The sequence below is a fragment of the Stegodyphus dumicola genome, chromosome X1 (assembly GCF_044657685.1).
Source record: "Stegodyphus dumicola isolate Sdum_Otavi_A_Nest chromosome X1, ASM4465768v1".
In the NCBI taxonomy this organism is placed as follows: domain Eukaryota; kingdom Metazoa; phylum Arthropoda; class Arachnida; order Araneae; family Eresidae; genus Stegodyphus; species Stegodyphus dumicola.
In genome coordinates, this window is record NC_140780.1 from 33,280,304 (window position 1) to 33,298,236 (window position 17,933).

General features: G+C 35.8%; 1 protein-coding gene across 1 annotated transcript in view; it reads right to left on the reverse strand.

The window, feature by feature from the left end:
* The window catches only part of LOC118194561 (glycine receptor subunit alpha-2-like), a 58,469-nt gene that overhangs the window by 24,067 nt on the left and 16,469 nt on the right, over positions 1 to 17,933 (reverse strand). Inside the window, exon 3 of the mRNA XM_035365707.2 lies at positions 4,946 to 5,022. Within this exon, the coding sequence (XP_035221598.1) occupies positions 4,946 to 5,022 (77 nt within the window). The remainder of the gene's footprint in view (positions 1 to 4,945; positions 5,023 to 17,933) is intronic.

Sequence of the window (17,933 nt, forward strand, 5' to 3'; positions counted from 1 at the left end):
GTGTCACCATATGAATTGTGAAAGAAAAACACGTAGATGGCCTCTATGCATTTTTATAATATGCTAAATATGGCATGCATGAATTCGTTTGTCATATATAAACACAACTTCTACGCTAAACAAAATTTTGCTAAGCCATTATCAAGATTGCAATATATGTTAAATATACATCGACAGCTTACTAGAGAATGGCAAATAAATGGACTTAAAACTTCAACTATGCCAAAGTATCTATGTTCAATAATAGAAAATGCCATAAGTGATGAAAACGTTCATAAAGAGTATGAAATCGTACAAGAAGAAACAAGCTCATCAACATGCAAAGAAAATGATACCTGTAAAGGACATAGAAAATATTGTTCTTCTTGTTCATATTTTAAAAGAAGGTATACTACTACTTATTGCCGTAAATGTAAAAAGTCAATATGCGGTGAACATGATCAGAAATTCTGTTTAACTTATTGCAATACTAATTCAGAAGTCAAACAACAAAAATCAGCGTTAATTTTCAAAATTTTCACAGGACTAGTTTCGACGGTTTTACCGAACCACCATCATTCCACTCAGCTGCAAAACCGCAAATGAACAATTTTTTCTAGAGGATTTTCTAGAGGCATTTCGCATTCAAAAAAATCTTTCTGTTCTTGTTAACGATCCTAATTCCAATCCATCTTTGCCTTTGGCCTTTAAAGAAATTATGTTTTAGTTCTGGTTTCACCAACAGATGGCGCCACTTGCTTATTCTTGTCCAGGCTTTCTTATCTTATCTAATCATTATTTCCTATCTTGTTCATTTGCGGTTTTGCAGCTGAAGATGGTGGTTCGGTAAAACCATCGAAACTAGTCCTGTGAAAATTTTGAAAATTAACGCTGATTTTTGTTGTTTGACTTCTGAATTAGTATTTATTCGGCGTGTTAATTATTACAATACGTTAGTGTAATTTTCATTGTTATGTTTTTCACCTTGTTTTCCTTTTTCACTCATTAAGTATGCTCATTTTGCTGAATTTTATTATATAGATATGTTTAATAAATAAATTTTTGCGTAGCATTTAAATGTATACACATATACAAGAATTATGTTTTTAAAATATGCTGTAAATGTTTTTTAAATATGTAGTGAGTAAATTTTACGTATGGTTAGTGTAAATGTACTAAAGGGTTAGTATTCTAGGGTTAACCAAAAAAGCGTCAAAACCTACGGAAGATCACAGGACGGAAGTCAAAATGCCCTTCAGATATTTGAAATTAACTGAAGATCTTAAACTACGTCTAAGAAATATGAATGAGAAGGAAAACAACTTCCTAATATTTTTATATGGCTGCATATTGTAGACACGACTCTACGATAGGAAATCTAACTCTTTATATTTCTATGCATATCAAGGCAGTGTATTTACATGGAATTTCACAAAACAACCTTGTGTGATTTTTGTCATCGACTGAAGCGGAATTTATAGGACTTTTCGAAGCAGCAAAGGGGACAGTTTGGCTTAAAGTGCTTTCGCAAGATTTCCAAGAAAACAAAACTGCTTGCTATACCTCTGAATATCCCGAGATATAATGATAATAATTAAATTTTTTATTAGCTTTGATTCGCCTATTAAAACCTTATGTGCCGTGATGTATGTTTTCGGCAGCCTGCCAGAGTAAGCTCTGAGCTTCAGCAGTTGAAATGTTGATCGCTGTAATGTGAATAACTTTTCCATTCTCTTAATAAATGTTTTATTAATTTACTATGTACGAAGTTAATGTAATCACTCGTTCTTTCGGAAATGTTTAAAAATGAGTATCGTTATATGATTACATTTTTGAATAACGAAGGTGGTTAATCCCAAAGAAATACAACTCTAAGATCATGTCTATGGTATTACTTCTCCTTCCTATTTTACAGTGAAAGAATGGGTAAAATTTTAAAAGGGGCCGAAAATGCATAGAATATAATTCTCTTGAAGATCAAATATTTGAGGTATTGACGTCAGAATATATTGCCGTTTTCTAGGAACGAAGTCAAGGAGATAACAGCAAGATTGAATTTATCTAAAATAACTATTTTGTACATGCTACATGAGCATCTCCACGTGAACAAAGTCTGGCAAGATCGCCATTTTACCACGATTCATAAACAGAGACGTGTCAATGGCCACCTTTCTTAAAGCACAGATGTAATTCTAAGTGATTATTATGTCTTCTTCACGCTCATATTAGACCTTCGTGGAAAAGGTTTTAATGACGATGATAGCACAAAAATGTAGCTGGGGAACATTTTGAGGGCAGACCTTCAGATAACTTTCTTAGGAGTGTTAGTCAAAGGCGTATCGAGATACAAGGAGTTAATATTAAAAAATAAACTATTAAAATTTTCTGCATTTTTTTTTTCAGAATTACTTTAGGTCGGAAACTTTTAGATCTACCTGCGTATATCATTAAAAGCACAATTGTTAGTATGGAAGACTCATTTAATAAACAGCCGTTTTTAAATTTTGGAAATTTGACAAAACACTTTGAGATACTCTTGGCAGGGTTTAGTTCTAAATTTTAAGAAATTTTCTTATTGAGTTATTTATGAAATATTTCATTAATACGTTTGCTTCTACAAATGAGGATACAGACGCTAAAAATGAAATTTATTTTAAAGCCATTCATATGAAGGATTTTTAATCTGAAATTATATATTCAAAACGATATAGCCCTAAGGTCACACCTCAGAATGATAAAAATTTCTGCAAGTGGATATCAATGGAAACAACTATACTTTATTGAGAAAATGAATTCTGCGTCCTAATTGCGTTTCCATATTCTTGAGAATTTCGTTCCAGAGAGGAAGAGTTTAAAATATAAGTATAGAGAGCAAATCACAGTTTGTTTAGACCTTAGTTACTTGCCATTTTGTGATAAATTAACTACGTTTGAAGGATTAGATAGTACTTCAAAATTAGATGTCGAGAAATGGGAAACAAAGTGTTCGGGAGGATAGCTCTTGCCAGTATCAAGAAAAAGACGGGCTCAATAACAATGAAGCTGGGCTGTTCTCGAAAATAATGACAGATAAAAAGTAACATTTAAAGGCCGAAGATGCACTGACGGAAACTGTCAAAAATGCAAATCATAATTCTTGTGTGTACAATGCGGCTAAAAATGAAATTTATTTTAAAGCCATTCATATGAAGGATTTTTAATCTGAAATTATATATTCAAAACGATATAGCCCTAAGGTCACACCTCAGAATGATAAAAATTTCTGCAAGTGGATATCAATGGAAACAACTATACTTTATTGAGAAAATGAATTCTGCGTCCTAATTGCGTTTCCATATTCTTGAGAATTTCGTTCCAGAGAGGAAGAGTTTAAAATATAAGTATAGAGAGCAAATCACAGTTTGTTTAGACCTTAGTTACTTGCCATTTTGTGATAAATTAACTACGTTTGAAGGATTAGATAGTACTTCAAAATTAGATGTCGAGAAATGGGAAACAAAGTGTTCGGGAGGATAGCTCTTGCCAGTATCAAGAAAAAGACGGGCTCAATAACAATGAAGCTGGGCTGTTCTCGAAAATAATGACAGATAAAAAGTAACATTTAAAGGCCGAAGATGCACTGACGGAAACTGTCAAAAATGCAAATCATAATTCTTGTGTGTACAATGCGAATGACACTGAAAGTGGCAGGCTTTTGGTTACTAAAAATTCTCAAAAGGCAGGATGCTTAAAAAATGTGAAAATTCTTCCCGATTCCTTTAAAGATAATGTAAGGCAGAGTTAACATGAAAACTGTTTGAAGAAAAGTTATCAAAATATGATGAAGAACTCTGATAAAAGAGTGAAAGTCTTTATTCTTGACTGACAATTGCACTGCACACACAGATGTTGGAGACTTAGAATGAGTTATGATAGTTTACTGGTCCTCGAAAGCCATGCTGTAACCTGTGGACCAAGGCATGACCAGAAAGGTGAATTATAATTACAGAAAGTATCTTTTTTTAAGTATTTTGGAGAAGTACGACAATCATGTTGATTAAAACCGGTCTTGGTGCTTTGCTATGGAATCATTCATCTGCAACTGTTTTCGATATGCTGGTCTAGCAAAGGATGTTTAAAAATAGGATGATGAAAAAGAGGATTTGCCTACCTATAAATGGCTAGAAAAAAAAATGGCGTTTCAAACCGAATTTATGGTCCCTTGAAGTTCATTACAGCGAGTTTCAACTGTGTTACAAAATTTATGTAAGATACAAGCTTTGCAATAAACCTATCATTCGGAATTGCCCTCTTTGCGTAACAGTATTTTCTGATTATTGATACACTGCAATTAGTAACACTTCTTTTCAAACAGAAAAATAAATTTCAGTAAACTCCAATGGAACCAAGCAACTGCTTTAAAAGTAAATTTTATACTTTCTTCCTCTTAGTTTTTATTCTCATCAATTACTTGCATGTTAAGTATATGCTCCCAAAAGTTTTACTTCTGTTTAAACCTATTCAATTTAACATCATGTAGTTGCTAACTGATGAGAAAATTGTTTAAATATTCTTATGTGTGTGCTACAAATATCTTACATTTCCAATCCACCTAGCTATTAGTGGATTTCTTACTAGGGATTGAAACATTCTTAACATAAAATGCCCTCTTCTCACTTTCGACTAGCTCAAGGAAAACAAATGCAACAGAAACGGGAAGCAAACTTATGAAATAGAATGCATATTGAGAACAGAACTCATATTTTATTCATATTCCTGATGTGCAGAAATACGGAATTAAGAATGAATGTTTGAAATTAACTTTTGTGTCAAAAACGTTGCAGGATGTAGCTTTGCGACATTAAAATATATCTGCAATTTAACTTCATAGTTAACTTTTTATTTGGCTTCTAGGAACAAGTGATAAAAGCTTCTACAAGGAAAAGTGTTCAGGCTACAAAAGTAAAAGAAAATTAAGTATACTAACCATTTCCACTTCATCAAATGAGCGTAATTGCAAGACGTACATCCCGAGAGTGACATTTACCGGTAAACTCCTATCACCTGCCAAAAACAAAATAGTTATAAAGCAGATATATATAAAATATCGATTTTTATTACTCCACATCAGGGAAAAAAACAGCCTCTTATAATTTAGTTTTTAAGATAATACATTTTAATATGCATTTTGCTTAGCACTCCTACAGTTATTGAATTTACTCCATTAAGAGGATATCATCATGCAAAGTTTAACAATTCTCTTAATATTCAGAAACTGCATATATGAAGAAACTGATGTATGCTAGATTATGTTGTAATTTTATTGTTCAGCTTTCAAAATATTAGGACTTAAATGAAATGGAATTAAATAGTTTTTGTTTCTGGGATTTACACGGGAAAATTATAGTAAAGGGTTAAGAATTTGTTAAGCAAAGATTTCGGTATCTCTTCTGTTACTAGGTACCAGCTTAAATTAATTAATAAATAAATTCTTAAAAGAAAACGATCTTAACTGGTGTTGTATTCATTCTTCTAAACTAATCAAACTAAATGATAAACAAGTAAAGCATTTTTTACATAACTTATACAAAGGTCATTAAATTTTATTTTAGACCAAGATTATCATACAGCTCCAAAAGCTTACACAAATTGTTATTTAAAGCAGAATCATAAAAGTCCTTTAGTCGTTTAGTGGTTAAATATTGCGAAACCCATAACCCAAAAATTAGGCCATGAATTTTCCGCTACACATCATATATTGAATGTTAACGCTTTATAGATACATCTGATATAAAATGGCGAGCTATGAAATAATTTTTATAATGATACATGCAATTGTTAAGTTTTAATATCAGCTCTCGCACCAACTAAACTCTGCCATCCTTATGGGCTTACACTGTAGATTCGAGGTTTATGCTACTTTTATAAAAAGAAATAAATTCCAGCGTTTGCAGAAAATCATTTCCCTCAACATTTTATAAAGTCACTTGACGTCGTTGTTCTGTGGCACTGCTTCACAGATAGCTTGTCATTGCGTCAACCAGAGATAAAGGGTGGTTTTATTGACCACTTTTGCTGGAGCGGTGGCAGCGTTTTACTCTATGTACGCCGATGGATGGATTTGATTGTATCACTGAAGCTCTCTTGTTTACTCACTGCAGCCTCTGTTTTCCAGCTTTTCAAATTGACCATTTTTGGATGGTCACTCGCCTCCCAGCTACTCCGGTTAGCATAATGGCAAACTGCACATTTAGTTGACAATGTTAAACGAATTTAGCACTCTGCGCATGCCCAGAGGGGAATTTGGCGCAATTTTAAAACAGGATAAATACGGTATATTGTTGATTTTCTGTTATCTGGACGTAAACAGTTCGGGTTTTTAAAACTTGTTAGTTTGTTAGTTGTTTCATGAGTGTAAATACCGAATATAAATTAGCAAATTTTCGTTTAAGAAGGATTACAGAACAGGAAACATTGCAAAATATATTAGCAGAATGTTTATAGATTATACTTTAGAGGAATAAAAGCGATCGAGTATTTGCGATACGTTTCATTCGTATATATTTTAACAAATTAAGGAATAAATCCAGTTTAAATCACTGAATTAAAGTCAAAGAAATTATTATAAATAACTGACATTAAATGTAGTGTTTATGCACAAAATAAACCAAACTGAAATGAAACAAAAGCAAATGCAATAAACAGAAACGAATTTTCATAGTATTGTAAACAGTCGATAAGATCTACATGACGAACAGATTTGTGCAGGGTTGCTTATGCTTAGTCGCCAGTATTTATTTCCTCCCACGCCAATGGTACGCCACTGAGCATGCGCACTGAGCGAAATTCGTTAACATTGATCAATCCAATGTGCGGTTTGCCATTATTCCTCCGGTTAGCGCAAGAGAAAACTTCTAACTTGTCTAACCAAGGGTGATATCGCTGCTCTACGTCTTTGCTTTCCACCCTTTGCGCATCCCCTTTTCACTCTCTTTCCTCTGTCCGGCGTCTCTTCTCCGTCTTTAGCTAATAACAAATCTGGCAATTTTTGCAGCTGTACTGCTTGACAAAAGAGACTCACTTCTTCACGGCCTAATTTTGGTGCTGTGTAAGTTTTTAAAAAAATCTCTTTTTCAACTCTCGAGTGATGTCCGTTTTCCTTAAGTGAAAATGAAATTTATGAACTCTTGAGATTTCCAAACTGAGGGAGACTTCTGACAGAAGCTAATTTTAGAATTCTGGATGCCTTCTTTTGCTCACTTACTGAGATGATTTCCAAAAAAAGAAAAGGCAAAACAGACCAGAAAAACGTCTTTAGCCAAAAGAGGATTTGCTTTGAAAATGTTCTTGAATCGTCGCTGAATTATTTGACTGGGAGAGGAAGGTCATTATATAAAGGAATTGTACTCAAAATGTTCTAGAATATTCGATCTGATCTATTATTTAGGTTTACATCATTAAGTTATTAGTATTAAATGATTAAATGGTTGACAATTTCAATTTCAGTTTGCCATAAACTTACATGAGTACATTAGTTACTAGTATCATTCCTTTTATTTCAAGTATTCGCTTAGAATCTTCATATTTAAGCCAAAAAACAATGTGTAGCCTCCTTTCCAGAGCATATTGCATATATACTCGGGAAAGGAGCCTAGATGGTTAATAGCCTGAAAGGAGTCTAGAGGGTTGACATATCTATGTCATCTATGTCAATAAAAATGATCAGGTAGGTAGGTAAAAGTGCATGGGGCACCAGAGACTTTATTGCAGAATCGAATAGATATTCCCCAATATACTAACGAGCTAGAGCTTGACATTTCTATGAAGTAGCACGAGGCTCAATGATGATGGATGTTATTAGGTAATTGGCTGAGATTAAACCCCGGACTCGCGGCTACTCCAAAGTGACCAGGGATTCTAAATTTTTATAGAAATATTTGAATCGAATGTGTGCTCTTTCTCATGGGAAACATTGAAGTTCTTTCATTTAGACATAAGTAGATATTTACATAAATTAGGCAAAGTTATTTAACAAACTGTGTATTATACTCATTGCAATATTAAATTACGCATATACAATAAAGCTGATACTTTGCAGATCGTTGTATTGGAATTTTTACATTTTTAAGCAAGTAGATATACATATGGGGGTTTGAGTTTACTAATATGGGAAGGTTGGATTCTTGTTACTTGAGGATGTTTGTCACAGATAATATTTACTGAGCTTAGATCTTCCAATCCATATTCCAAAGTTCATAAATAAAACTCATGGGCTCAGCTCGGTTCGCTTTTGAAGAATCATGGAGATTGTTGATGTTGCCCGGAAATCTGCGATTGGGTATTGCTCTTTACGCTTTATCAGTTTATCTAAGGTGTTACTTGGCATAGGTGAGCCCTAGAGCATTGAGAGTTTGGTGTATTGTCAAAATTTTTGGACATAGGGGGCGTTGAAATATCACTAAGTCTTTTGAAGATAAAGGGCTCGCAGGTTCTCTAACTTGATTACACGTAAATAAAAAATAAAGGCACATTAAACGACAAAACGTCAAAATCATCGATTTTGAGATTACCCACATTCCCGACAAAATGGGTACACCCAAACCGAACGTAAACTACAAGTAAACAAGCATCTGATATTCCCCAAGAGTACATTTTGAATCGTCCGAAATGGGTAAATAAAAGGATATTAGACTCTTTGATTGCCTACGCATTGTCTCGGTAGACTAGATTCTATCTCTGAAGTGCAAACTCTTTATCAACTACAGGATTAGAACCAGATCTTTTTTCCGCGCGGTACCATCTATGCATCTCCTAAATGCTAATCATTACACTTCTCCTAAATTCTGCCACATGGTGCGGCGGTTCTGATTCATAAGAGTATTTTCTGAAAATATTCGTGACTAAAAACCTGTTCTTTATAGAGATAATCTAAAAGGTTTGAAATCAAGAAGTGATTAATTTTTAGTGACTTTTCGTATATTTTCTTTGATGGTATAGATGGTACTGGGCAACAGTGGTGCAAGTCGTGTGCTAGCGAGATATTGGAACGCTCATGGATATCATTGAGCTAAAAGTGTGTCGCATGTTGCAAACAAGTCTTAGAAAGTAAAAACGTATTAATATGAGCTTGCGGATTGTACGTTATTGGATACTGCGTCTTGTATGGCTCCAGAAATATTAAAACTGGATCTTTCCCAAAAGAGACAAAGCTGTGGGGTCAGATAAATCCAATATCTTGCTGTAACAGCGTAACGAGAGAATACGGAAGGAGCAAGGACAACATACCGTGTATATAATCTGCAAATTTTGTTTTCATGGAGGTGGTAATAGCTGTGTGAGGATGAAAATCATCAGTAGAAGCATTATAAGACAACGGCTTCAAGTATGCAAGAAGAAGTTCTTAGATAATGAATTCTGAGATTTGCCGATTAACCATCTGCAATCATTTTTGAATTTTCACATATTGAAGTGAGTCAGCAGAATAAGGGGCCATCCTACTCGGCTACCACTAATATATCATGGACCTAATTCACAAAGTTAGTTTGGTTGAAGATAGTGGTAGTTATGTAATGAGGAAAAGCACCAGCCAATGTATCACAAGACAACGGCCACATTAGATGCTTTAGTATGTAGAGACATTAGGTATTTTTGGAAGCAGGCAAGATGAAAATTAGCAACGCCTTCTCCGGGTATCGAAACGCGGAAGTCTCAATTACGCGCTGAGTGTGCTGACCACTACACCACGAAGGCTCTCTAAGAAGGTGGGATAAATACCTTATAAGTATAAAATATGGAGCTCTTGGATACAGAATGTTAAAATCTGACGATTTACCATCTATTACTGAATCTCTTATATACTGATATGCATCTTCACAGGACCGGTTTATGCAATTTTGGGGTGCTCGCAGTTGGGATATTTGGGCTCCCCGATGGGAGTTTCGCTCAAAATTATGTTTCTGTAAACAGATTCTATGAACAGAGAATATTTCTATAAACTATTACGTAATTTACTGCTAATAATCTCTTTATTTAGAAAAAAAAATTGTAAGTGTATATGTAATACATTTCTTATATTATATAGGATTAAATATGAAGTTGCTTTTTCTCATTCACCTGTTTTCTACATTATTACAATTTCACTTAATGGCCATTTTTTACAATAGCTTATGTTTATTCATAAGCTCTATTGGGCTACATTCTGCTGTTTTTTTATTCTTTAAAACTAGAAGTTTTTTGCCACTTTCCAGAGTTTTGTTTGCTTCACTTCCCGATTCATTACATTATTCACTTACAATTATGCTCTAATTCAGAAGTCAAACAACAAAAATCAGCGTTATATTTACAAAATTTTCACAGGACTAGTTTCGATGGTTTTACCGAACCACCATCCTCAGCTGCAAAACCGCAAATGAACAAGATAGGAAATAATGATTAGATAAGATAAGAAAGCCTGGACAAGAATAAGCAAGTGGCGCCATCTGTTGGTGAAACCAGAACTAAAACATAATTTCTTTAAAGGCCGAAGGCAAATTTGGATTGGAATTATCATCGTTAACTAGAACAGAAAGATTTTTATGAATGTGAAATGCCTCTAGAAAATCCAGTTTCCAATGGAAGATGTTTTTTGAATAATTTTGGCAGCAGAAAAATTGAAAGTGTGGTTTCCTGACCAACAATGTTGAAACAAGAATTGAAAGTGTGGTAATTTCAATTTTTGTTGTGTCGGGACAACAAAAATTGAAATTTACGTATATTTGTAAATTTTTGTTGTGTCGGGACAACAAAAATTGAAAGTGTGGTCCGAAAACCACACTTTCAGTTTTTCTGCTGACAAAATTATTCACAACATTGTTGGTCAGAAAACCACACTTTCAATTTTTCTGCTGCCAAAATTATTCACAACATTATTGGTCCGAAAACCACACTTTCAATTTTTCGGTAAAACCATCGAAACTAGTCCTGTGAAAATTTTGTAAATATAACGCTGATTTTTGTTGTTTGACTTCTGAATTAGTATTTATTCGGCGTGTTATTGTGTCTTAATTATGCTCTCATTTTGGGTGTCCTTTCAACATTATTTAATTTGCTTTCCTATCATGATTATTTCTTCAAAAAAATCGATCTTATACTTTCTGTGCATGCTTTGACTGAAAATACGGACGCGATCTCCTTGAACAAAAACACTACGTGACTATAAATTCACAATGGATAAAGTCACATAAATAATGATACATAATTGTGCCTGTCGGAATTCAGTTCATATAGTGTAAAAATATTCTGCATACAAAACATTTCATCATAGATACAAATTGTAGACATACTTACACATTTATAAAACCTTGTAAATTTTATATTTGCGTTCTATCTAACCTGAGAATACTGTATGTACTAGGAGGCATAGCCTTTGCTAAATAATATAACTTTATTATTTTTACTAGTGGTATTTAAAAGCTAGGAAATATTAATAGAGGACAAGTAACTGAACAAAAAAGGAAAATAAAGGACAAAACCTGATTGCTAATTTATAAGGTATTTTTCCCACCTTCTTGGCATGCCTTCGTGGTGTAGTGGTCAGGACACTGAGCCGGTATTTCAGAGGTCCGTGGTTCGATTCCCCGCCAAGGCGATATCTAACTTTTCATCTCTCCGTCCTCAAAATAACCTAAAGTCTTTACAGTGGTGCCCGAACTAAAAGGGCGTTGAATGAGGTTTCTCCATACCCAGGATTTGGTGAATAGGTTCCCTGAAAATCCCAGTCGCCCTTTAAAAAAGGGGGCGTATATAAGGTACTTCTCCCACCTTCTTGGCGTGCCTTCGTGGTGTAGTGGTCAGCACACTGAGCCGGTATTTCAGAGTTCCGTCGTTCTATTCCCGGCGAAGGCGATTGCTAATTTTTCATCTCTCCGTCCTCGAAATAACCTAAAGTCTCTACAAATTTTCTATTTAAAACTGTAAGATTGCACCAGTTAATCTAACTAGTGGAGTAACTAGGATTCTTGGATTCCTGATATGCAGCTGGTTATTAACGAAGACAAAATTCTGGGCCCTTAGTATGTGATGTAATGATTTACATCGCTCTAAAAAAGAAAGTAAAAAAAGAAATTAATGATTCCTCGAATAATGATGATTTTTATCAGAGCTGGATTAATTAGTTATACTATATAAACACGTGCTTACAGGGTCAAAGGCGAATGGCGGTAATAAGAATATTTTACTAGGAAACCTGCAAAGTTAGATTTACCTCTCCCCCTTTGTTTTGTCTACTTTTTAATAAAAAAAATTTTAAAAAGAGTGAAAACTCTGGCCTCAGTTTGTAAGGATCTTAAGTTTTACTAACGTTTATTTTATTTTAAATCTTTACTATCACTTCTTATTTTCTACTTCCGGCCAGAATTATAAGCGTTAAGGATTTTATGCAAAGTTTGTCTGGCGAACGCCAAGTATTTAAGTGTGGCCTTTTTGCCAAGCGAAAGAGAGGAAGCAGTGAGTTCGAAGCAGGCCGCTTACCTTAGAAGTTACGCAGTTGCTATTTGCCTTCCAGGCCAGAGGTTTTAATCCTCTTGATAAATTACACGTATTGTAGTGTTCACAGTCTCTGTGCTACATACGCTTCCTGTTATTATAAGGCCAATCTTACACGTGTATTATTCTAAAGTTAAATTAGAGTTTAGTTTTATTTTGATATCTTTTACGTTAGACCCCGAGTGGAGGGTCATTGTATTCCGAAGTACGGAAGTCATTGTATATAAAGAAAAATAAAGGGTTTTGTATACCCTTCGTCTGTATCCTGTCTACTTACTACAATTAGTGAACATAGCTTTAGTAAGCTCTCTGTTCTTAGTCAGGTCCTTGTATGTTTCCGAAGAAGGTTAGAAGAAACATTGAACCTGATAGTGGCGCCCAACGTAGAAGAATAACCATGGCCGAGTTTCAAGAAGAACCTGTGCTGCCTGCAGAAACGGCTCAGAATCCAGAAATGCCAGCTGCCGCCCTGGAAGGATTTGGGTACATCGTCCAGACCATGCGCGCTTCGATGAAACCAGAAGCAACATTTAACGGAAACTCACCGGTAACCAGTTTTTTGGAAAAATTGGATGACCACTTCATGCTCTACCCCGTGCACGAGTTTCAAAAAGTTACCTTAGCTACCAGCGCTTTGAGGGGCCAAGCGCTTAACTGGTTCAAATGTATCGGCAGAAGTCTCTTGGGTCAAGCAGGAAGTCCCACCTATACTTACGAAAATTTCAAGACTGCCCTACCAAAAGCCTTCCCTGTTGTAAGGGATCGTGCGAAATTAGAAACGGAACTTTTTAGCATATATCAACAAAAAACTCTCGAGCTTTATTTTAAGAAAAATTCACGTTTTCAAGCTCTTGTATGGAAACCGTCCGGATCCTGAAATAATTCAAGTGATTTTGCCGAGGTTACTACCCCAAGTGCAAGACTTTATTGAATTGAGAAATCCGACTACACTGGAAAAGTTAGTTGAGCTAGCAATCCAGTTTGAAAGTAGAAGAACGGCGGACGTCGAAAGAAGACGCCAGTATCAACAGCGAAACCAATTTGGTACGCCAAGACTACAGCAAACTCAAGCATACGGCTACGGAGAAAAAGCGAATCAGTGGGCAAGGAAACCCGAGCATTCAAAAACAGCCGGCGAACGTCGACAGTTCAATAGCAACCCAGGAAAAAAGTCTCAAGGCCAGGGGAAAAAGAAGGAAAGCACGGAAAGGAAAAGTAATTTAAACTAAAACGGATTTCTGCTGACGAGAGGGTGCGGAAATCCGAAGGCCACGAAAACCCCTCTTCCTACAAGATAAATACAGTAATGGTGAAAAATTTGACTCTTCCGAAGATTGAAGTCTTGATAAATAATATCCCGGCCACCGCACTCCTGGATACCGGCGCGCAGTGTTCCTGTGTGGCAGAAGTCTTTTTTAGAAAGTATTTTCGCAAATACCGCATATATAATGCGGATAATACGACAGTATTAGCGGCGCAAGGAAAAGAATGTAAGTGCGTAGGTAAAGTACCTTTATATATCCGTATCAAGGACGAACAAGTAAAGGTGATGTTTTTTATAGTAAAGAATTTGCAAGCACATTTAATCCTAGGAATAGACTTTCTTTCAGACGCACAAGCTACACTGGATTTTAATGAAGCGTCCCTTAGGCTGACAATGAAACCAGTGCGTGTACAAAAGGTTGAACCGCCAAGGTTAAATCTTGACCACCTGCCTAATGACGAGCAAGATAGAATCCGACAAGTGGTAAGTGAATTTGCTTCCTTATTTAGTGATATTCCAGGATTTACTCAGGTTACTAACCATAGTATTGACACCGGAGATGCATTGCCGGTTCGTCAAAAACCATACCGGTATGATAAGAATAAGGAAAAAATTATAGAATGGCATATTACCGATATGCTACGTAAAAAGATCATAACGCCCATCTCAAGTAGTTATGCTAGCCCGGTGGTTTTATGTAAGAAAAATAATGACTATCCTTTGACGCATCCAAAAAGGTGGAGATTCGCTATTGATTACCGTAAATTAAATTCCATAACGAAATATCCGGTATATCCGTTACCGATCATAGAAGAAATTTTAAGGAACATAAAATCAACCAAATTTATGACGACTTTAGACTTAACGAATGGTTATTTTCAAATAGGGGTCAGGCCTGAGGACGTGCCTAAGACTGCTTTTATAACCAAGTCTGGCACTTATGCATTTTTGCGTATGCCGTTTGGCCTTTCAGGCGCCCCAGCAACATTTCAGCGATGCATGGACATTGTGTTAAGACCTGTTCTTGGAAAGTCCACATTTATCTATTTAGACGATATCATTATTACTAGTGATAATCTCGACCAACATATACAGGATTTAAGACAGGTGTTTTCTTTATTAAATGAGGCCGGTCTAAAAGTTAATGTCGAAAAGTGCAAATTTGCAGCCCCTGAATTAAAATATTTAGGTTACAAAATATCGCAAAAAGGGATCGAGACAGATGAATCAAAAATAATCGCTGTACAAAAGTATCCGACTCCAAACACGGCAAAGAAGCTCTCTTCTTTTCTAGGACTTTGTTCATATTATAGGTCCTTTATAAAAGATTTTGCGGCTATCGCTGAGCCATTGTTAAAATTAAAAAGGAAAAAGGCAAGATACTCGTGGACGGCCGAAGCCAATAGTGCTTTCGAAAAATTAAAACAAGCATTAACGCAAGCCCCTGTGTTGAAATTTCCTGAAAAGGATGAAAATTTAGAAATTTCAGCGGATGCTTCGGATTATGCGGTAGGAGCGGTACTTTCGCAAAATCAGCAGCCCGTGGCATTTTTTAGCCGAACTTTAAATCAAACACAAAGAAACTATTCCGCGACCGAGAGAGAGGCACTTGCAGTTCTGTTAGCAGTGCAAAAGTTCCGAGTCTATTTTGGAAAGGCGCCGATAACAGTATATTCTGATCATGCGGCGGTAACTAGATTGTACTCAGGGAAAAATTTATCCCCAAGGTTAATAAGATGGGCACTCAAGCTGCAAGAATATAATCTGGTAATCAAGCATACCCGCGGAAAGGAAAATATCGTAGCAGATGCCCTATCACGAATTAAGTTAGACGAACAGGGTAATACCGTAAAAGTTGCAATGCTTACAGCGTGTACAATAAATTCCCGAGAAACTGTAATAACCGAACTGAGTAAGGATCCTGAGTTTGGAAGTATTTATGAGTATTTGAAGGATCCTGAAAATTTTAGCCACCAAGATATTGTGGCGATAAGAAATAGGGCGGCCCATTACGAACTAATAGATGGTCTATTATTTTATACAAAAACTACGAATTCCAACAACGAATTTCGACCTGTTATCCCAGCTAGTCTTAGATTAAATATCCTGCAAGAGCTCCATGACAGCCCTTTAGCTTCTCATGCTGGTATTCGAAAAACTATCCAACGCGTACGCGAGGCAGTCTACTTTCCTGAACTGCAAAAGTTAACAAGGGCGTATGTCCAGTTCTGCCCAACATGTCAAGCCGTTAATTATATTAATTTCCGCCCGGCCGGGTTTCTAAATAGTATTAAATCCGAGTTTCCAAATGAAATAATTGGCATCGATTTATTGGGCCCTTTCCTAAAAAGTCAGTTAAATAAAAGTCGCTATCTCCTTGTTATGGTTGATCATTTTAGTAAATGGACCGAAATTGTCCCCTTAAAACGAGCCTCCGCGAAATTAGTTACTGATTCTATTTTAAATAAATATATTTTAAAATACGGGGCGCCCCTAAAAGTTATATCGGATAATGGTCCTCAATTTGTAAGTAATATATTTGAAGACATGTGCCAAAAACTGGGCATACGTCATTTAAAAATGGTCCCGTATCGGCCGCAATCAAATATAGCGGAACGGGTCAACAGAAATATAGTGAAAATTATCCGTAGTTATGTTAAAAATTTTCATAAAAGCTGGGATAACTATGTCAATGAATTTGCTTTCGCCCTTAGGACCGCAAAACATGATACAACGGGCAAAACTCCTGCTGAGTTATTTCTAGGCAGAAAGATTATAACACCGTTAGATAAACTATTTTATGTGCAACAAAGAGCCCCAGAATTTAAAATGGGTGATATAGAAAAACTAATAAAAGAAGCAAAAAAGAATACGGAAGTAGCACAAAGAAAACAGAAATTATATTATGACTTGAAACGATGGGGAGTAACTTATAAAGTAGGTGATGAAGTTTTAAAAATTAAGCATTCACTTTCTTCAGCACCAGAAGATAAAACTGCCAAATTTTTTCCACGATTTGAAGGACCATATGTTATAGAAAAAATAACTCACGCTGTTGTATTGTTAAAGGCCAGAAATGGTGAAACCTGTTCCGCAAATATTGATCAAATTAAGCCCTACTTCGATCGTAATAAAATGCAAATCTTTTCAGATCTTTTGCAGGATCCGGCACGGCAGACACCGCAGGTACAAGTTCCAGAGGTGGGAAAACGACAAGTACAAGGGCAAGCCAATGAGAGACAGAAGCAAGTGAAAAGAAAATTGCCCCGCGGAAAAATTGAAGGTAAAAAGAAAAAGAAGTCGTTCCACCGTCCAGAAAACAGAGTTCACGAACACCCCCAGAATGAAGAAGGGAGAAGGACGACGTATGTGAAGAGGACCAGGAGAAATGACGGCAACTATAACCCGGCTTTAAAACGGAAGATCGACTCATCCGACAGAACTCTCCGCAGCAAAAGTCGCCGAACTGCGGAAGGGCCATCAGCGGCGGAGCAAAAAGTACAAGAAAACTTTGAACGGCCAACAACGAGGTCCAAGCAGGATCACGACAGAAGTTTCCCGGTTCCGCCAAGACCAGCTGCCTTCAAACGGCCAAGACCACAAGCAGAGGAGAAAAGGAAGGTGTTCAAAGGTGGCCGTACTGGTGAAAAACGGAAGCTTCCAGAGGAAAGCACTGAAGGGCGAGCCCGTACAAGAAGGAGGATAAACCAAGCTAATATCTGCAGTACCTTTAAAGACTGGGCCCAGAAAAGGATGTCCGAATATTACAAAGATAAGTAAAATTTTATGTACTTTGCAAACTTAAGTTAATCTTTCGTTCTTACTGCAAGTGGCAGATTTCAAGAAGTTTTACCTCATGCGAGGTCTACCTTTATCGCCAAAAGTGCGAGAAATGAGTTGTGACCGATTTTCTTATGTTTTTAAATTACTCGTGCGTAAAACTAAAGTTGATGTATAATAGCGTTGTGTAAAGACTTAAATCTTGCAAAAAGTTATTGTATAAATTTTATTTAAAACATTCTAGCAAGAAAGAAGTTTTAGTCTGAAAGACTTTTTGAAATGTAGTATTATTTCAATGTAGAAAGAATTGGCACTTGCTTTGAAAAGAATAGAAGTTAACAATGTACTACTAATGTATGTTTTCAAATTTGTAAAATTAACGGCATGTTGATATGTTCTTATATACATG